The 21635-nt window shown below is 41.2% G+C and overlaps 1 protein-coding gene and 1 non-coding gene across 5 annotated transcripts in view; both read right to left on the reverse strand.

Annotated features, from left to right (window-relative positions):
• The window catches only part of IARS1 (isoleucyl-tRNA synthetase 1), a 178299-nt gene that overhangs the window by 150635 nt on the left and 6029 nt on the right, over positions 1 to 21635 (reverse strand). For 3 of the 4 annotated variants that reach the window (XM_038410534.2, XM_038410535.2, XM_043518834.1), the window contains 4 exons: positions 11716 to 11842; positions 10821 to 10977; positions 8801 to 8920; positions 7704 to 7786 (listed from right to left, as the gene is read on the reverse strand). In XM_038410534.2, the coding sequence (XP_038266462.1) occupies positions 7704 to 7786; positions 8801 to 8920; positions 10821 to 10977; positions 11716 to 11842 (487 nt within the window). Of the gene's footprint in view, positions 1 to 7703; positions 7787 to 8800; positions 8921 to 10820; positions 10978 to 11715; positions 11843 to 17215; positions 17323 to 21635 lie in introns of all 4 variants that reach the window. The other variant, XM_043518835.1, reaches the window with a different exon arrangement.
• Positions 17024 to 17158, reverse strand: LOC119859608. The gene has a single exon (XR_005294272.1). It is a non-coding gene; the product is annotated as a small nucleolar RNA SNORA84 (small nucleolar RNA).

A 21635-nucleotide genomic window follows, 5' to 3' on the forward strand; every position in this document is an offset into this window, starting at 1 on the left:
CAAATAGAAAACAAACCAAAAAAACCCCACACACAAAACAATCCACCCGCACAACACATCACAAAACACAACACACAATGGGGTTTGGCATCATAGTTTTGGGCAGATGAGATCACATTTAACCTTAATCTGGGTACCAAGAAAACTGTCACAACCTTTGCTTCAGAGGAGCCTGAAGCCTGTTATCCTGAAAGAAAAGATTTCCCCAATTCTCATACAACCAGCTAGCCGATGTACCATGAAGTACACTCTTCAACGTACCTCCCAGATGCAAAGAAGTTGTCCAGCATACACACTTTCACCCCACATGACAGGGAAGTAGCTCAGGAGACCACTCTGACAGGGAGTCTAATATCTACAAGGTCCTTGTGCAGTTATTCTCAAGCCCATTGCTTTGGGGATCTGTCTCAGCATCTTGCCTATTTTTGATCAGAAGTCAGAGATCTGAAACCATCTAGAATTCTTTGCTTCCATGAAAGGGAAAGTAATCCCTTCCACTATTCAAAGTAGTTTGGGAAACAAGACTCTCAAAATCACCACAAGCCAACATTATAGCCATGCGGGGGTTTTTTCTGTGGTTGTTTTTTTAAGGCAACGAGGACTTACCTATTAAACAGAGTTAAAAAATAAGGCCTTAGACAAGGAGGCCAGTACTGTCATTAGGCATAGAAAAAACAAACTTAGGATGACTAGGACTTTTTTCTTAAAAATAAATAAATAAATAAATAAATAAAAAATAAGTCTTTTAGAGTGCAGCATCAGGGTCCACACAGACATTTAGTGTGGTGCAGACTAGATTTACAGCCCAGTTTACCACAAACTGAGTGCTCATGTAGAGAAGCCCATATACTACGTTTTTAAATTCAGCCATATTCAGGACTGAAGCTTTCAGAATTAGACACTAGATGGTGCTACTAAACTATTTGAAACAAGCGCCAATCCACATAAACACTGAGAAACATTCAAGGTCAACAGGCCCCAAAATATATCCTCCTTCTGGTATTTAAGAAAAGATCAGGACATGTTGGAATCCAAAAAAGATTGTAATATAAGAGCCACAAACACACTTGAAATCCTTACTGATAAATAGGGTGGTGTCAAAAAAGTATATCGGGATATTTGTCAATTTCTAATTTTCATACTGCCTCCAGTCTTATAAGCCAGTGGAAAATAGACAATGGCACATTATGTCTTCCTAGCAAGTATTTAGATATTTGATTGTTATAAAAAGTGAAACAATTAAGTTATTTTTTCTGTTAAGACTTCTCAGCATGACATCAAATATTTCAGCTATGAGCGGAGTACTATTTCCTTAACTCAACTTTATTTCAGACCTTTACCCAATGACCAAGGAAATTTCTGTTTAAGATCCAGGACTCAACTGACCACAGGACTATCTGGAAAGGTACATCAATAGTTGTGTTAAAAATCCATACTATCTTTCCTTGGCATGTATATGTCTTTCTGAGACACTTCCTGCAGGCCAGTCTCAGGTCAGTAAAATGTATGGGGATACCAGTTGTTTTCACTTTGACTCAATGCAGCTCTGTTTGGGTCAGAAAATAAAGTATGCTGCATGCCAGCACTTGTTTCAATAACTCGAGATGGTGTGCTCTCAACACTATTTTGGGCTATAAATACAGTTACCTCCTGAATCAACCCTGCACCGAGAGAAACAAACGTAAAAATTTCACACAAGTATGAATAAAAGTATTTTTAAGACTTGGAGGTCTGACTGTACCTTCTCATCAGAAACCTTCACAGAACTCTTTTAGAGCACAAAACTAATATTTAAGTAATACTACTGAACAATAACACCTAGGACTCCTTTAAAGATTCTGCCAAAGTGTTTCACTCTTTAATATTAAAAAAGATGAAGTTCTGTTCAAGGGTAAAAGTCACCCAACTGGAAATGCCCATTTCACCTTTAACAAATAGTCATCTGCCGCCGCCACCACCACCGAGCATAAAATGCCAATACAAACACAAAACTTTGTCAAGCACAGAACAGACATTTTCATTAAGGGCCTTTATATATAAAGATGGTATGTACATGGACATTAGCTGGTGCAATGGTTGACACACTAGCCTTCCACTCATGCAAACCTGGACACAAAATCCTGCCTAGTTTGCAAATGAAAATCAGTTTGGGGACTCACCCCAATTTCCTTCTAAAGGATATTCAATCTTAAATGTGGTGGATTTTTTTGGGGGGTGGGGAGGAAATGTTTGGGTTTTTTTTGTTTTTTGTGGAGGGAGTTAGTCTTTAGGGATGCAAGCTTCTTTAAAAAAAACTATTTTGCAGAAAACAGAATCTATGCTTCTATTTAATGTAGCTCAGATGAAATGTACTTAAAATCGAACAGATTTCACACTAAACCTCCATCTCTTCATGAACTGCTTTTCTGCCCTTCTCTTGAATCAAGACAATTCTTAGAAAAGTGACCAAGAAACAGAGCCCCCTGTTAATGGTGTAGAGAAACCATTCATCCACCCCTGTAGGGAATTCACCGAAGGAAAGAGAAATTCACATGCAGCTGGCACACCTGAAATATACAGGGTTTGTATTTGCCGCTGATCGTGCTGGGCACAAGTTCCCCTTGCCCTCCAATTCTTTTAGAGTCTCTCCCCTAACTTTCCATTCTACATCTGCTAGCAGCAGAAGGAATTTTACTAGAATCTCTCTTTGAAACATATGTATTGTTACAGGAGATAACAATTATAGTCTGTTTCACTTTGATTCCTAATTTAGTACTATTCAGTCACAGAAAGAAAGCCTAACTACCTTATCTCAGTAGGGTCAGTAGGAAGAATGGAGCCAGATTTTAAATAAATTGGTTCTTTAACCACAGATATAATATTTATTCCTAGGCAAGGACAGAGAGAGCATGCTCTAAATTGTACAAGGCACTAAAGGTTTATGTCACTTGTAATATTTAATAAATTCAGCCATTGCATGACAAAGTCAGTAGATACTTCCCTACCACAGATATAACACAGCATTCAAGCCCCCACTACAAGACAAGACAATTCCAGCAAAAAGTATGCTTGGCTTACACTCTGCTTCAGCAAGTATGACCTATGCCAGTCGCTCTCAACCTTTCCAGACCATTGTACGCCTTTCAGGTGTCTGATTTGTCTTGCATACCCCTAAGTTTCACCTCACTCAAAAACTACTTGCTTACAAAAAAGTAAAAATAAAATACATAAAAATACAGAAGTGTCACAGCACACGATTACTAAAAAATTGCTTACTTTCTCAATTTTACCATATAATTATAAAATAAATCAGCTGGAATATAAATATTATACTTACATATCAATGTATACATATTGAGCAGTATAAACAAGTTACTGCATGAAATTTTAGTTTGTACTGACTTCACTAGTGCTTTTTATGTAGCCTACTGTAAAACTAGGCAAATATCTAGATGAGTTGATGTACCCCCCGGAAGACTCATAGTTGAGAACCACAGCCCTACCCTATAACAAACGTGCAGAGCATTTGGATGCTCATTCACCAGTTACCACTGGGACCCAAGTTTGTTTTAATGCTTACAGCTGGTTTCTAGGCTTCCACTACTACCATGTATACCATGAGAGTCAGATCTCTGGAATGGCACTATCGGAAAAGAAGGAGTAGGAAAGGCTAACTCCAATGGCATCCTCCTCCTGAGCAAATGCATAGAATATGGCCTGGTCATCACAAACACTCTCTTTAGACAAAGTGTGAAGTATAAGGCCACCTGGAGACACTCTCGCTCTAGGCACTGGCACCTTCTTGAGCTATTGTTAGAGCAAGAGATCGGAAAGATGTCCGCATCACGAGGGCCATGCATGGAACTGAGGCGGACAGTTCCATTGCCTTGTTAGATCAATCATGAATTTCCAGGTCGCCTCAAGGCATCGCAAGCAGGCAAAAACAGTAGAAAAGAAATTCAATGTCAAGTCCCTTGAAGATATAGTGACTCCAGAGAAACTTCAGCAGTGTCTGCAAGAGAAGTTTGCCACTATGACTACAGCTGATGATAATAATAAAAATCTCTAGAAGGGATTAAAGACTGCCATTCTCTCAGCATGTGCTGAGTCCATTGGTTATGTCACCCGCCATCACCAAAAGTGGTTTGATGAGAACAATCCTGAAATTCAGTGCCTGCTTGACCAGAAAAGAAAAGCTCATTGCATGTGGCAAAATGACATATCACACCAGCAGAAGAAAGAGAATCATACAAGCAATTCAAGGCTGAAGCCCAAAGGAAAATCTGTGGCATCAAAAATAAATGGTGGCAAGAAAACGCCAAGGAGATTGAGCTTTATGATGATAAACATGACATGAGGAGTATCTTTCAGGCAATAAGGGCCATTTATGGCCCATGCTCCCATGGACCCATACCACTCCAAGCCTAAGACGGGTCAATGTATTTTAATGACAATGAAGCCATCAAAGCCTGATGGAAGGAGCATTTTGAGCTACTCCTGAACCACGAGTCAACTGTCTCTGATGCCACTATCAAATCTATACCTCAACAACATGAAAGAGAATCTCTTACAGACCCTTCCTCCCCTGAAGGAGTAACACAAATCATTATGCAAACTAAGTACAAGGCAGCAAGGCCAGATGGCATACCAGCTGAAGACTCCAAGTTTGGAGGTGAAGAACTAATAGGGAAGCTCCACAAACTTTTTCTTCATATCTGGTATAATGAGAAGATTCCAAAAGACTTCAGAAAAACTAACATTGTTAAAATCTTTAAGAAAGGAGGTAAGTCAGAGTGTGGAAACTATCAAGGCATTGCCTTTCCATCTACAGCAGGGCAAATTCTTGCCCGTATCCTCTTAAACTGATTACTTCCCCTTGCTAAAGAAATATTGCCGGAATCTCAGTGCAATTTTAGATCGTCCCGCGGGACAACTGACATGATCTTCATTGCCCACCAAATCCAGGAAAAAATCTTGGTGAAGCCCTGTAGAAGGTGCTGACCAGATTTGGCTATCCTCCAAAATTTATCAAGGTCCTAAGGCTTCTCCATGATCAGATGACTGCCACCGTTCTCTGTAATGCCCTTGAGACGGAACCTTTCATCATCAAAACTGGGGTTAAGCAAGGATGCATTGTTACCCCAACACTGTTTTCCATCTATTTAGCAGTCATTTTGGTCCTCGTTAAAGATCATCTCCCCAATGCAGTTGACGTTCAATATAGAATGAATGGGCGACTCTTTGATCTTTGGCATCTCCGCTCGAAGTCTAAAGTCTTCAAGGCGTCCATTAGTGACTTTCAGTATGCTGATGATTGTGTCATCCTCACTCACACTGAGAATGACCTTCAGTCCATACTGGATTTTCTTGAACAAGCTTACCAAAGGCGAGACTCTCACTCAATATTGAGAAGACTAAAGTGCTCTATCAACCTGCTTCAGGCCTTGTACATGACCCACCACAAATCACCATCAACCGACAGATTTTGGAGACAGTTGAGCACTTTTGCTACCTCAGTAGCCAACTTGCTCAAAATGCAAAAATCGACAGTGAGATCCAGCACAGGATCCAGTGCAAAACTGCTTCCTTTGGGAAATTGCTCCAAGGCGTTTTCACAGACCATGACCTGCAGCAGGACACCAAGATCCAGGTCTATAAGACAACTGTTATTCCAACAATCCTCTATGGATGCGAAACCTGGGTGACCTATCAACAGCACCTCAAAAGTTTGGAGAGGTATCACCAACAATGCCTCCAGAAGATCCTTCACATCAAGTGGCAAGATCACCGCACTAACACCAGCATTCTCACTGAAGCTAATGTCACCAGCATTGAAGCAATGATCCTCATGCACCAACTTCGCTGGGCTGGACATTGTGTGCAGATGCCAGACTCTCACCTCCCAAAACAAGTCCTCTACTCTCAGCTCACCCATGGTCAGAGATCCCATGGTGGTCAGAGGAAACGCTACAAAGACAAACTGAAAGCATATTTTAAGAAAACTGATTTGGACATCACAAGCTGGGAAGAGCAAGCCACCAACCTATCCCAATGACTCCATATCCTCCAGTGGCCCGCTTAGAGGAGAAGCGCCTTGCCCTCAAAGCTGAAAAGAGAGAGAGGAGAAAGGAAAAAGAAATAACTTTCTCTCAGCAGGCCACTGGCCAGCCACAAAACATTTGTACCTACTGCGGGCAGATCTGTGGTTCCAGGATCAGACTCCTGAGTCATCTCAGGACCCATATGTAAATCCATGGTAGAGATCATCCTCGAATCAAGAGATCGCCAATCAATTAAATCACACCAGGGGTAACTGTTAGAAATGCTGTTTGATCAGTCTCCAGCATCTTGGGAACAGCTAGCAGAGAAGTGTCACTGAAATAGGTAGAAAAATTAAGAAACTAAAGCCAAAAATCCTTTGTGTATTTAACTGAAGGACTACGGACAGTGAGACAGTGCATTCATTACCAATATTAATATACTGGCATCTCATCCTGTAGGTATAGGAGTCATATTTTCCTCCCAGTCAGGTCAGAGCACCTCAAGAGGATTAACTGTGGTTCATTCTTAAAGTCAAAGCAGAAATTAGTAATCTGCGATTTATTTTACCCATTTAATTTGACACTAAATATGTTTATTTTTTCATGCAAAAGAAAACATTACAAGATAACAGAAAAATTCTATAAAAACAACCCATGAGAAATTTAAGACCTGAAGGATATGGGGAGTTCACATCAACTAAAAAACTACATCATCATTCATATTGAGCCTCAGACGTAAATTTAACACTGAACTAAATTTAGCTATACAATTCCACTTGTGAGTTTAACACCTGAAGTCCATTATGATTTTGTCCACAGTGTTAGCTGAATTTGGGAATTGTCAGCCATGCAGGATCTCTCTCCTTAGAGACACAAAGCAGGTGAAGGAATATCTTTTTTCTCTCCTTTGGAAATCTAGTAACTACCCTTGGCATTCCACCAAAGGGCTGATGAGCCATCCTAGTGATTTTCAGGGAAGTCACAAGAAGCTGCCAAATGCCAGAGCCACAAAGAAAAAACTGAAAGAGCACTAGATTCCCAGATCTGAATTCAACCTAACAAAAGGGTTTCGGCTACAGCTACCTAGAGTTTGAATTGTTTGCCCTCTTGAAAACATCAAGGGAATTTTTTTTCTGGGCTAGATACCCTTGCTCGTTAAAGAGACAACAGAAAATCTTCAAGGCCATTCTGTAGACCTACTAAGTTTGAATGGTTTCAGAGTAGCAGCCGTGTTAGTCTGTATCCGCAAAAAAACCAGGAGTACATATGCTCTAATAAATTTGTTAGTCTCTAAGGTGCCACAAGTACTCCTGTTTTTTTTAAGTTTGAATGGAGTAGATCAAGTATGAGACTTCAGGGCCAGACTAGCAATGACCACTTCTTCTATTAATGTCCACTTTATATTTTTCTTTCGAAAACTCTATTCAACTGAACAAAGAGCAGGCAGATCATTAAGTCTCTTGCCTAACACATTTTCACATTGTACCTGAAATAAGCTCCAAGAGAAATAACTGGTGAAATGCTTAAACTGACCCATTTTCCATACTTCTGATTCAGTAGTGTAAAGGAAAATCTCTTGAGAAATGTAGGAAACATGCTCCTTTATGGGGGAGGAGGAGGGTGAAATCACATCTCACTGTACAATTATAATAACCAGAGCATTTTAAAGAGATAACTACTTACCAGACAGTCTCCATGAACTCAGGATATAGAGTTTTATAGTCATTGTCAAAGTCAATCCAGCGTCCTAGTCTGGTAACGCTAATCTGTTAAAATATGAACAGACAGCCTGAAAGGCAGCTTAAAACAAAGATCATGGTACATTTCCCAGATGTATCTCTTTGCAATAGCTTGTTGAAAAAGCAGCATGTTCTACCCCTATCAGTGAATCAAGCCCACAAAACAGTCAAGCCTGACAATGGTTCAGGGAAGAGCATTTTATCTAGCATGGAGTATGCCAAGAAAAGGTCATGAATACAGGCCTTTCCTTAAATCCAAAGCCATGCAATACAGAAGCATCTACTCACTGCAACTAAACTTAAAGATTGAGAGTGTATTGTAGCTGATAAGTGATATCCTTTCGTTGGGTGAGTAACTATGCAATCTGCCATCTTTGCAACATGACCAAAAACTGGACAGACCTTTCCTAATATTGATATATGTTGGTACAGTAAGAGTCAAACTACATTTATTCCTGCAATCAAGTAGATGCACATCTACAAAGATTCACCACCACAAGCAAGCTACATGCACAAAAAATGCTGACAAGTTTTATGGGTACAAACTGACCAAAATTTGTGATGTATGCCCAATGTTCTTGGTCAATGTTTTACTGAAGTTAAAATCTTAGTCCTTTTCAGATTTAACTTTTATTCACATTGAAACAGTGGATCTCAATTTGAGAGAGTTTGCTCTCTCTAAATTCCCTTTGATGTCACCACATAGTGACATCCGGACATTGCGATTTAACAGTGCGTCATCAAGACAATGCCATGCAATTTCACAACCCCTTGCCTCAATTCTTTGACTTGCTCTGAAACGCAGATGCCAGGACCCACCGCTTGGGGAGTAGGGACTCTGGCAGCTTAAGTACTTTATCTCAGTACTGTGACATACAGAAGGTAGTTTTGGGACTGCTGTGGTCATCAGTCAACACTGTTAGCTCTGCTCTATTTTTCCTCAGGTGCAGCAAAAGTAGTTCCATCGTGTCCTACTGAATTCCTTAAGAATTGCACACAATTTTAGACACACAGGCAGAGTTAATACTGACATCTACTTACCCTCCATTCTGTAGAGTATCTCATCACAATCCCCCTGCACTGATTATTATACTCTGCAATACCCATTTTGGCCACATCCTCTGGCCCTTTGATTCCTAGTGTTTTGTCAATTTCATACTCCTGGAAAGGAGGAGAGGAGGGGGGGAAAAAAGTCAATATATATTGCAGTGCAAAATCTTCAGGATTTTCCAGTTCATTATTTTTTGTCCCAGCCCTATGGCTATACAAATACATCCAAAGCCCCAGATTCAAATCTGCATGTGCAAGTTTGTCATGCAAAAAAGCATGTACATTTGAGCTCCTATTTTGCATGTACAGGGTTTTCTCCTCCCACAACCATTACCTGCACACACATACACAATAACACCAGTAATGGATGAGTCTATCCTTCAGAAATAAGGGCTGTCATAAACAAAGTAAATCAATAAACAGTCATCCTTTGCATAGTAACTACTAACAATAGGCTTGCATAGCTACTTGTACTTTGCACAGCAAAATTTACAGTTTATTGAATCATTTGCTTTGGAACATTCCAAATTTCTAAATGACATGCTAGTCCATTAAAGTTATTACCAGGCATTACTCATTCAGTTTCCCAGGATCAAATTTGGGATGCAGGTGCCAAACAAAAAATACATACCATGTAAAGGTATTCCATGTACAAAGGGAATGATAGAACCCAAAGGGATGGTGTGACAGGTTGGATCACAGAAACCCCCTTGGGGCTGCCAACTGATGTGCCAAGACTACTTCTGCCCCTACTTTCCCTGCCAGCTATGGACTTCAGTACCCTGTCTTGTTGAGCTAGACGCACTAGCCTGCTGCAAACACCGACCCAGGTCTGAAACACGTCCCCCAAAGCTGCAGACTTAACTGAAAACAGCTTAGAAAGTTCTCCTATCTCTAGTACCCAGACACCCAGTTCCCAATGGGGTCCAAACCCCAAATAAATCCATTTTACCCTGTATAAAGCTTATACAGGGTAAACTCATAAATTGTTCGCCCTCTATAACACTGAGAGAGAGATATGCACAGCTGTTTGCCCCCCCAGGTATTAATACAGCTGTGCATATCTCTCTCTCAGTGTTATAGAGGGCGAACAATTTATGAGTTTATACATAAAAGTTTATACATAAGCTTAAATGGGGTAAAATGGATTTATTTGGGGTTTGGACCCCATTGGGAGTCAGGCATCTGAGTATTTAAAGACAGGAACATCTCTTAAACTGCCTTCAGTTAAGCTTGCAGTTTGTGGGACGTGGTTCAGACCTGGGTCTGTGTTTGTGGCCAGCAAACACATCTGGCACAGCCAGGCAGAGTTCCGGAGTCCCAAGCTAGCAGGGAAAGCAGGGGCAGAAGTAGTCTTGGCACATCAGTTGGCAGCCCCAAGGGGGTTTCTGTGATTCAACCCGTCCAAGGTGGCATGGAGGACCGTGTGGGGAGCACGGTAGGGCCCAGGACAGCCCCTATGGGAGCAGGGAGGGAGCACCATCCAACCCTTCACCACCCCCAGCTCTACTCCAGTCCCAGCCCCAACCACATCCCTGGCTGTCAGCCCCGCGTGCACCTGGTCCCATCTCCAGCCTCGGCCATGGCTCTGTTCCTGGCCCTGGGACGAGGCTGGGGAAAAGGTTGGGAACGGAGCCGCACCTGGCTGCAGGCCTGGCTGCTGGCCCCCATCGCAACCCAGCTACAGCTCTGCTCCCACCCCTGCTCCTGACTGTGGCCTAGCTCCCAGCCCCAGCCCCTCCCACAGCTGCAACCCCCTTATCCCTATTCACGTTTCCCCACCCCCCAGCCATGGTCCCACTCCCAGGCCCTGCTCCAGAGAGGCGGGGGGGGGGGGGAAGGCTGCAAGACCCTCAAAAGTTTGGGGACCGTTGTTTTAGAAGAATTCAGGGGGGAGGGAGTAACAGAGGAGGGCAGGGAAGAGAAAGTAACAAATTATCCAGATGCACAGATAATCATATGCAAAGATCAAGGTAGCAAAAATAACTGAAGGATCACTTATTGCACATACCACAGGTAAACCATGACAATCCCATCCAAATCTTCTGTCTACATAAAAGCCACTCTGGTGAGCAAATCTGGTTACTACATCTTTAATGGTTCCTGCAAGAATGTGGCCATAGTGGGGAAGACCAGTTGCAAATGGAGGGCCATCATAGAAAGTAAATCTGTGAAACAACAGGCAATGTAAGTTATTAGTTCAAAATCAGCCCTCACAAAACAGAAAGACCATTCTTCTGTGCTTGTGCTGCTCCTACTTATATGGCTCCGCAAGTTGTATAGTAGAACCTCATAGTTATGAGCACCTTGGGAATGGAGGTTGTTTGCAACTCTAAAATGTTTGTAACTGAACAAACATAATGGTTGCTCTTTCAAAAGTTTACAACTGAACATTGACTTAATACAGTTTTCAAACTTTACTATACAGAAGAAAAATGCTGCTTTCTCTTAAATATAAACTACTAAAAACAAAATTAACTGTACTGTACTTTTTTGTCTCCGCTGCTGCCTGATTGTATACTTCTGGTTCCAAATGAGGTATGTGGTTGGCTGGTCAGTTCATATCTCTGAAGTTCTACAATACCAGCACCGGAGCTAAAACTGATGTGAAGTCTCTGTGTGTGTGTGTGTGTGTGTGTGTGTGTGTGTGCGCGCGCGCACCTGTCTCTCTCTCTCTCTCTCTCTCTCTCTCTCTCTCTCTCACACACACACACACACACACGTACACGTTCTTCAGGAGGAAAAAAAAGAAAAGGTAATAACATGGAAAGTGGTGCTGGTTTAGAAAGAGTTCTAAAGGAGGCAGCAGCTGTAGTATGAGTGGACAAGCAGAAGGGAGAAGAGCTACAGGTAAATAAGCACTTTATTTTCATGCATACCAGCGTATCTTTTATGCCACTTTTTACCTTGGTCTGTTTTTTGACTGTTTTAGGCATTCCTGAAAACAACCAAGTGCGTTCCAGAGATTCAGTATCTTCTCTTCCTCCTGAGGAAAATTTATGTTTTCTGCAACTTGCTGAACCATTCTTTCCCCTATAAGGATCAAACAATATCACGTAGAAAATGAGTTTTGATTTTCAAGACAGAACAAGTAAGGATAAATAGCTTCTCAATACAGTACACTATGCCATTAGAAAAGAATCTCATAGTATATTCCACCATATCACAGTATGATTGTTGATCACAGCTTAGCAGCTTGTTTCAAAATCGTCACTAAGGTAGCAGTCTGTTCTAAATACACTATGAAGTATTTTCATATTTCATGGTGATACAATAGTATGAGAAAGTGGTTCTCTGTTTACTCTTGATTATGTTCATTGTTGGTTTTCCACTAGGTTTCCTTGGCTACTTAAAACTAAATGCCCTTTCAAATTTTCTTCAAGATTTGAAGGAGCACTTCCATGCAAAACTTAAGAAATTATGCTTTCCCCCTCTAGTCAGGTTGTGGTTCTCCCAGGTATTAAAAAGCAGCTCAAATTTAACACTTTAAATTTAAAGATCTGAGCTAGATCCCAAATCAGCATTTAAACTAACATGGCAATGTAAAAGGAAGTACAATATATGTGTGGTGAAGGATGAAGATGGAAGGGTCTGGACAAGGAGACAGGGAATTCTATCAGTGATAAGAAAGAAGAAAAGTGGAGAGCAACAATTTCTATCTGACTTTGCAACCAGAGCTGTTCAGTAACATTTTCCCACTCTTGTTCATTACTTTTCTTCTGTTGCTCCCCATTATTTGGTGGTAAAACCTCCACTATGCACCTTGGGAGTTGGTGAATGGCTCTGACAAGTTCTGATCAACCTGTTTGCCTAATTTTCAGAGGCAAAGTTCTCTGCTCACAGTAAAAAAATGAAGCCAAAGTTTTCAGCCAACAGCCCATTCTTGCTTATTCCTGGCAATTCCCTGAAGAACTAAAAAACAGCCCAGTGTAAAAATCAGAGCCCAAAGCTGTACTCTAATTCTGGCTGAGTCAATGACACACTACAAGGACAATTATTTCTCACTCACAAACAAGATTTCTCCAGCACATGGAGATGCAATAGTGCTAGAAGATTTGACCATTAGAAATACATGAGTATGTGACTGTGAGACACTCAGGTTTGAACACAGATTTCACAAAACATCTACATAAATTTGTTGCGAGTGCTGGGGTGGAACCTGTGCTGATGGAACATACTGATACCAATGACACAGGGATATTCAGGAGAAATCCTGCCTGCTTAAGTGGATGTGGAGACAAGCGAAAGAGGGAAGAAGCTTTAATCTGTCTCTATTCCAATATCTGCTGCTACTGCTCTGGGTTTCCCAAACCACAGCAAAAATGAAACAGTCAGAGTCTTCAGTTTCACTGCTGCGCACAGGTTTGTGAATCACAGAACTGAAAAGACAGAGCCTTGTTAATTGTATTCAGTCTTGTCAAGTATATTGAGAAGCATCAGAAACACTACTCAGGAAGACAGCATCAATTAATGATCAAAAGGTTATTTTTGTGGGGGGTTTTTTTGGTTTTTTTTTTTTTTTTTTTTTAGTTTTTTTTAAAATACACACAGCCATAAAATCCAGAAGCTTCATTTTTTTAAAACATGAAAGTTTAAATGCTGCAGAAAATGACAGCTTAGCCTGTCCACCCTGTGACATTATTGACATGAACTGTGACCGTATAGATCATTGTTGCAAGCAGGATCCTATGGTTGTCCCGGGTCTTGTACAGAGGAGGTCAAGTGAGATTCTATGGAAAGGTTGTAATTTGCTGGTTATGATTATGTTGTCTGTATGTGTGTGTATCATTTTTGTATTTGAAGCTACGAATATTGGCTAGGTACTTGTATCTCAATGTGTTTAATACTAAGCAGCATCGGTGAAGCATTTGGTCGGCTTCTTGAGAAAGGACTATTCTCAGTAAGTGCCCAATCAAGAAACACTTAACTGACAATGGACTTTGGGAGACACCAATCCACATCTGAGCTTTCCTGGGAACGGTCAAACTAACATGTAAACAATGGTGTCGGCCTGCAAAAAGTTGAATTATTCACAGACATGTAACTTGCCCAGGTGGCTACAAACTCCATCTTGTTGCTGTGACTTTGCACAGGAGAACAAAAGGGTTTCCACCCTCGAAAGAGAATATAAAAGGCCCTGGAAACCTCTCCATTTTGTCTTCAGCTGGCTCAAGAGATGGCCTCTCCACCCCAAAGAAATGCCTGAAAGACACTGGAACAAAGAACAGTAACTACGGGAGTGTGAGTGATTGCTGGACCCAGGCCACAGCCTACAACGTTGGTCTGAAAAGGCTTGGTCCCAGACTAGGAAGGAGTCTAGCCTGTGAAAGAAGTTTATTGGAACATCTCTGGGGATGAGATTTCATCTGTAATCAGTTTCTTAATATATTAGGCCTAGACTTGCGTGTTTTGTTTCATTTTGCAAACAGCTGTGCATATCACTCTATCAGTATTATAGAGGGCAGACAATTTATGAGTTTATCCTATATAAGCTTTATACAGAGGAAAACAGATTTATTTGGGGTTTGGATCTCATTGGGAACTGGGTGTCTGGGTGCTAAAGACAGGAGCACTTCCTAAGCTGTTTTCAGTTAAGTCTGCAGCTTTGGGGGACATGGTTCAGACCTGGGTCGGTGTTTGCAGCAGGCTAGTGTATCTGGCTCAACAAGACAGGGTACTGAAGTCCCTAGCTGGCAGGGAAAATGGACTCAGAGGTACTCTCAGCACATCAAGTGGCAGTCCCAAGGGGGTCTCCGTGATCAAACCCATCACACGCCCATCATTCTCAAAACACATCCAAGAACCGCTCACCTAAGTGAGGTGGCAGGTGAATTTTTCAATCCCTGATTTGTACTATATTCATAACAGTAAGAGTGGCTCATTTTCCTCAATTTTCCTCATATATCTTCAGAAATACATGGCCCTTTTAGGAGGAGATATGCCACATATCTTTCACAAGTTTGGGCCAGACTGTGTCTAACCGCTGTGAAAATGTTGGAGGGAAGCAAAGCACCCAATGACACGTAAAGGGAGTCCTTGTGCTCAGAGTGCAAAAATTCCACAGAACTGGAGATGATGAAAGTGTTTTTCTGTGCAAAGGACATATGAAGGAGGCAGATCCTCTCCCCCAACAAGGTCAGCCAGTAGAGCCAATTGACAACTGACAGACAGATCCACAGAACCTTGGCGCAGTAGCTGTGCACTCCAGGAAGTACCTCCTTAGAGAAAAATGTCTCCTGGGACAGCACGACTCTGCGCCATCTCCAGTACATGGCTTAATGCCACATTTAGCCTTGGTTATTGCTATAGCATAAAGTCATCTTCTGCTCATCAGGGAAACCACTAGCTGACGAGTCTTGAACAAGACAATGCTTTTGTGTATTCTAACAAGGCTAGCAATAACCCTAGAACAGCATTTCTCAAATGCGGCCACTGTGGCTGCATTCGGCCACCAGAGGCATTTCTTGAGGCCACAGCCTCTTGGGTGGCGATTTGGGGAAGTGAGGAGCAAAGCAGCGGCCCCTCCTCTGCAGCTGCCAGAAGGAGTTGGGCCTTGCCCCCCTTTGAAAACAACCGGAGGAGCAGACAGCTGATGTGAGTTGCCCATCTTCCCAGGGCGGTGGGGCTCAGGCTTCTGGCTTCAGCCCTGGTGTGGTGGGCAGCAGGTTCAGGCTACGTGCTCCTGCCATGGGCTCTGACCGCAAGGCTTTGGGCTCAGGGCTTTGACTACTCAGCGGTGGCCTCCATCCCTTGGCCACAGGACTCTATCCCTAGGCTCATCACCCATCTTATCTCCACTGCTGCCTCCCTACCCAGCTCCCCATCCAAGGTTTAATTTGTTCCCCAGCTTGCCAGGGCTGAGTAAGTCTGGTACGAAAAGTGATATTGTATATTTGTTAATATCACTTTTTACTGCCTCCCAGCTAGCTAACAAGTCTGCTGCTGTGAAAAATGATATTAACAAACATACAAATATCACTTTTCACAGTAGCTAGCAAGTCTAAAAAAATGCAGCCAAAAAAAAAAAAGGGGGAGAGAAATAACAATAAGAAAAGACAAGAACATGCAGAGCACCTTATTTGTGTTTCTATTCTGTTTAGGTCCAATAAAGAATAGAGACAACTGTACATTATTTTTATTACTGAGTCTGAAAAAAACCCCTACATAAATTACTATGATTTGAACATATACCTGTGCAAATTTGTTTTTTCTAAAGTAAATTAAGTATTTTATGAAAAATTGTCTGAACAGCTACCAGCAAGAGTTGGTGGCCGCACTCTGAGGACACCAAAAAAAATTGAGATGGTGAGAACCAGGGCCATCCCTAGCTATTCTGGGGCCCTATGCAGCCCCCTCCCCACCCCCAAGGCCTCTGCGGGGGGCAGGGAGGAACCGCCCCCCCCAGCACTCACCGGCGGTGTAGCTGGGGCCAGGTCGCTGTACTTCCCTGAGGACTGCAGCAGGGCTGGGCCTGCACTCACCAGCGGAGGGGAGTAGGGCTGGGGCTGGGGCAGAGCAGGAGCGGGAAGCGGTGGAGCAGGGCAGGGGCTTTGCGGAAGGGGTGGAGTAGGGGCAGGGGCCATGTGGTAGAGATGGAGCAGCATGCAGCTGCACAGGGCACCTAGAAATTTGGTGCCCCAAATTTCCTGGTGTCCTACGTAGCTGCATACTTTGCGTATGGGTAGGGACGGCCCTGGTGAGAACCTCTGGCCTAGATGTTAAGATTTATTTAATGTAAATAACAATACTTCACACTTCTGCAGCAGTTTCCCCTCTAGGATAAAAAGAAAAGGAGTACTTGTGGCACCTTAGAGACTAAGTACTCCTTTTCTTTTTGCAAATACAGACTAACACGGCTGCTACTCTGAAACCTGTCACCCTAGGATGTTGGAGTGCTTTACAAACATTAATTAGCTCCATGTCACTATTGGAGGAAGGGATCATGTATATTTTGTTCACAGCCCTAAGGTCACACAGGCATTTAGTGGCCGAAGTGAAAATAAAACCAATATTTCCCAAATGCAAAGCCTTCTGCCTTAACCACTACACACGTTCTGTCAAACACAATGTTTTCCTCTGATTGGCAGCAAATACAAACATACTAAACCATAAGTTTACCCAGTATCTACATGGTGACCTTCTCTGATTGAAGTCATCAATTCCTCACAACAGTAAATATTTTAAAAGTTCTTTTTTGTTCATAAGATACTAATAAAATGTAACTGTAACCGGGCTATGGAGGCTGCTATGATATCACAGACTCCATGCATAAATCACAGTATTACTTTTGGCCCATTTCTACTAACTGGAGCACTGTACCAACACCACAGTTTCCAGTAACCACAGGGCACACATTCACATGCATAGCAAAGATGTTCTATTTTTAACAGCACAAAGGAATTTTACCTGAATTGATGGAAGTCTAATGGTTCAGAACTGCGTAGAAAAACCATTTATTTAATGGGCAAGATCAGGGATGTAGCAACTCCTCATTATAGGTCAGTTTTCTCAATTTGCAGGACAGAATTTAGAAAAACTTGACTTTTAATACTACAAAACTATGCTTAGTTACCTGAAGCTATGGCATAAACAATACTAACAGACATTAAGCCAATAAAAACTGCTACCACAAAAATTATATCAAGCTGCTACATTAGTAGATAAACTACAACTGGACACAAGACTAGAGCAGAGAGTTTACTATGTTAAATCTAGTACTTTGATACAGTGGGGGATAAAGGACAAATTAGTGCCTTAAAAACAAACCATTCATAATACAAAAACAACAATGCTATATTCTGACTCTACTACTTCTGGTCTTTGTGTCATGACCCAGAAGCAGGTCACAGTACCCTTCCTGACTGGGTTGCACTGTTCATAGCCTCCAAAACACTGCATCCACCTCACGATGGGAGCTCAGGGTACAAGAATTAAACACCGAATCACAGAAATATATGGCTGGAAGGAACCTCAGAAGGTCATCAAAATAGCACCCTGATCTGAGGCAGAACAAATAAAATTAGACCACCCCGATGAGCATTTGTCCAACATGTTCTTACAAACCTCCAATGACTGGGGATTCCACCACAACCCTTGGAAACTTATTCTATACAATAGCTACCTTTATAGTTTTTCCTAATGTCTAAATCTAAAACTACCTTTCTGAAGAGTAAGCTCATTATTTCCTGTCCTGTCTTTAGTAGACGTGAAAGACAACTGGATTACTGTATTCCACTTTGTAACAGCTCTTAGCATATTTGAAGACTTATCAGGTCACCCCTCTGTCTTCTTTTCTCAAAACTAAACATGCCCACTTATTTTATTTATTTTTTTTTTTAAAAACCCTTGACTTAAAAGGTCAGTTTTTCTAAACTTTTGATCATTTTTGTCACTTTCCTCTGGACTCCCTCCAATTTGTCCACAGTATTTCTGAATTGTGACACCCAAAATTGGACACAGTACTCCAGCTGAATCCTCTCTAGTGCCGACCAGGACAATTACCTCTTACGTCTTACAACACTCAAGTTAATATACACAATAATGAGATTAGCCTTTTTCACAACTGCATCACATTGTTGACTCTCATACAATTTGTGAAGCACTACATCCTCCAGATCATTTTCAGCTATTCCCCATTCCCCTTTGATTTTTCCTTTCTAATCACAATACTTGGCACTTGTCTTGATTGAATTTCGTCTTGTGGATTTCAGACCACTTCTCTGATTTGTCAAGGTGGTATTGAATTCTAATCCAGTCCTTCAAAGTACTTGCAACGCCTTCCAGTTTGGTCTCATCCCCAAATTTTAGAAGCACACTCTCCACTCCATTACTCAAATCATTAATGAAAATATTGAATAGTACTATACCCAGGACATAGTCCTCCAAGATCCCACTAGGCAACACCCTCCCAAATTGACAGCAAACCATTGATGACTACTCTGAGTATGGTCTTCCATCCAGTTATGCAACCACCTTACAGTAATTTCATCCAGACCACATTTTTCCCTAGTTTGCTTATGAGAATCGTCATGTGGGACTGTGTCAAAAGCATTACTAAAATCACGTAGCAGTCTATTGAAAAAACATCATTCCCGTGACACAAGAGGGAGATATAAGCCGATGGAAACTATTTGAACCCCAAATATAAAACACAAAAGGGAGACTGATACACTGTACCTCAAAATGACACCCTCTACCCACATATTCACCATTATATGACTATGATTAGGGGTTGTCGATTAATCACGGTTAACTCATGCGATTAACTCAAAAAAAGTAACTGCGATTAAAAAATTAATTGCAATTAATCACACTGTTAAAACAATACAATACCAATTGAAATATATTACATATTTTTGGATGTTTTTCTACATTTTCAAAAATATTGATTTCTATCACAACATAGAATACAAAGTGTACAGTGCTCACTTTATATCATTTTTTATTACAAATATTTGCACTGTAAAAATGATAAACAAAAGAAATAGTATTTTTCAATTCACCTCATAAAAGTACTGTAGTGCAATCTCTTTATCATGGAAATGTAACTTAGAAATGTAGATTTTTTTTGTTGTTGTTACATAACTGCCCTCAAAAACAAAACAATGTAAAACTTTAGCATCTACAAGTCCACTCAGTCCTACTTCTTGTTCAGTCAATCCCTAAGACAAACAAGTTTGTTTACATTTACAGGAGATACTGCTGCCTTCTTATTTACAATGTCCCCTGTAAGTGAGAACAGGCGTTTGCATGGCACTTTTGTAGCCGGCGTTGCAAGGTATTTACGTGCCAGATATGCTAATCACTCACATGTCCCTTATGCTTCGGCCACCATTCCAGAGGACATGCTTCCATGCTGATGATGCTTGTTAAAAAAATAATGTGTTCATTAAATTTGTGACTGAACTCCTTGGGGGAGAATTGTATTTCTCCCATTCTGTTTTACCCGCATTCTGCCATATATTTCACGTTATAGCAGTTTCCTTTGATAACCCAGCACATGTTCGTTTTAAGAACACTTTCACAGCAGATTTGACAAAACACATAGAAGGTACCAATGTGAGAGTTCTCAGGATAGCTACAGCACTCGACCCAAGGTTTAAGAATCTGAAGTGCCTTCCAAAATCTGAGAGGGACAAGGTGTGGAGCACGCTTTTAAAAGTCTTAAAAGAGCAACACTCTGATGTGGAAACTATAGAACCCAAACCACCAAAAAAGAAAATCAACCTTCTGCTGGTGGCATCTGACTCGAATGATGAAAACGAACATGTGTCGGTCCGCTCTGCTTTGGATCGTTATTGAGCAGAACCCGTCATCAGCATGAATGCACGTCTTCTGGAATTGTGGTTGAAGCATGAAGGGACATATGAATCTTCAGCACATCTGGCACATACATATCTTGCGTTGCTGGCTACAACAGTGCCATGCAAACGTCCTGTTCTCACTTTCATGTGACATTGTAAACAAAATGTGGGAAGCATCGTCTCCTGCAAATTGTAACCAAACTTGTTTGTCTGAGTGATTGGCTGAAGTAGGACCGAGTGAACTTGTAGGTTCTAAAGTTTTACACCGTTTTATTTTTGAATGCAGTTTTTTTGGTACATAATTCTACATTTGTAAGTTCAACTTTTGTTATAAAGAGACTGCACTACAGTTCTTGTATTAGGTGAATTGAAATATATTATTTCTTTTGTTTTTTACAGTGCAAATATTAGTAATCAAAAGAATAAAGTGAGCACTGTAAACTTTGTTTTCTGTGTTGTAATTGAAATATATTGGAAAATGTAAAAAAAATCTAAAAATATTTAAATAAATGGTATACTATTATTGTTTAACAGTGTGATTAATAGCAATTATTTTTTTAATCACATTTGATAGCCCTAATTATGATATGTTTTGTGTAAAGTATGCCTTGTGAGGTATTATTCGCGAAGTCATGATCTGTTTAACATTACTATCCTCTGAAGTTATGAAGTTTTGCTACATGCTTGTTACTGCAATATGCTGAGAGTCCAGGAGATGCCCACAGCTAGCCTTTTAGTGCCAACAAAGGAGCAACTAACAACCCCAACACAGATTTACATCAGGACTAGCTTGCTATGTGTTGATGGCCCATTAAGGACAATCTACTCTCCCAGCGGGCCCCTCCCAAAAACCGCTGAGAGAACACAATAGGGATTACCTAGCACCCGTGACCAGCAAGGATCTTTCCAGACCCTCAAAGACAGTTTAAAATTAAGGGGGCAATGCCATCACCACTTGACTGCTCTCCTCTCCCACCTACTCTGAAGGCAACAAGAACTTTGGGAAGAAAAAGAACTGGGGAGATTGGTCCCAGGCTGAAAAGGGAATTCAGCCTGTTTACTACGAACTGTAAGCAGCCTGCAACATCCAGTAGGATAAGAAAAACTGCTTGATTCAAATCTTGCTTAGGCTGATAAAGTTTAGGACTTAGAATGTAATTTTAATCTTTTATTTCTTATATAACCAATCCTGACCTCTATGCCTACCACTTATAAATCACTTAAAAATCTATCTATCTATCTATCTTTCTGTAGTTAATAAGCTTATTTTCATGTTTAACTGTAAACGGTGAGTTTGTCCTAAGTTCTTGGAGGATCTGCTCAGATTATAAAGGCTGGGCAACATCCACTATCCTTTGATGACATGGCAAATGAATTATTGAGTTTGCATTGTTCAAGAGAAGGTCTTGAGACGTGTGAGATGGTACATTTCTGAGGTGCGAGGCTGGGTCGGCATGGGAAGAGGGGGAGGAAGTTTGCTGGTCTCTCCCTGTTTACAGTTCATGAGCGGCTTAGAGAGCATT

The sequence above is a fragment of the Dermochelys coriacea genome, chromosome 7 (assembly GCF_009764565.3).
Source record: "Dermochelys coriacea isolate rDerCor1 chromosome 7, rDerCor1.pri.v4, whole genome shotgun sequence".
In the NCBI taxonomy this organism is placed as follows: Eukaryota; Metazoa; Chordata; order Testudines; family Dermochelyidae; genus Dermochelys; species Dermochelys coriacea.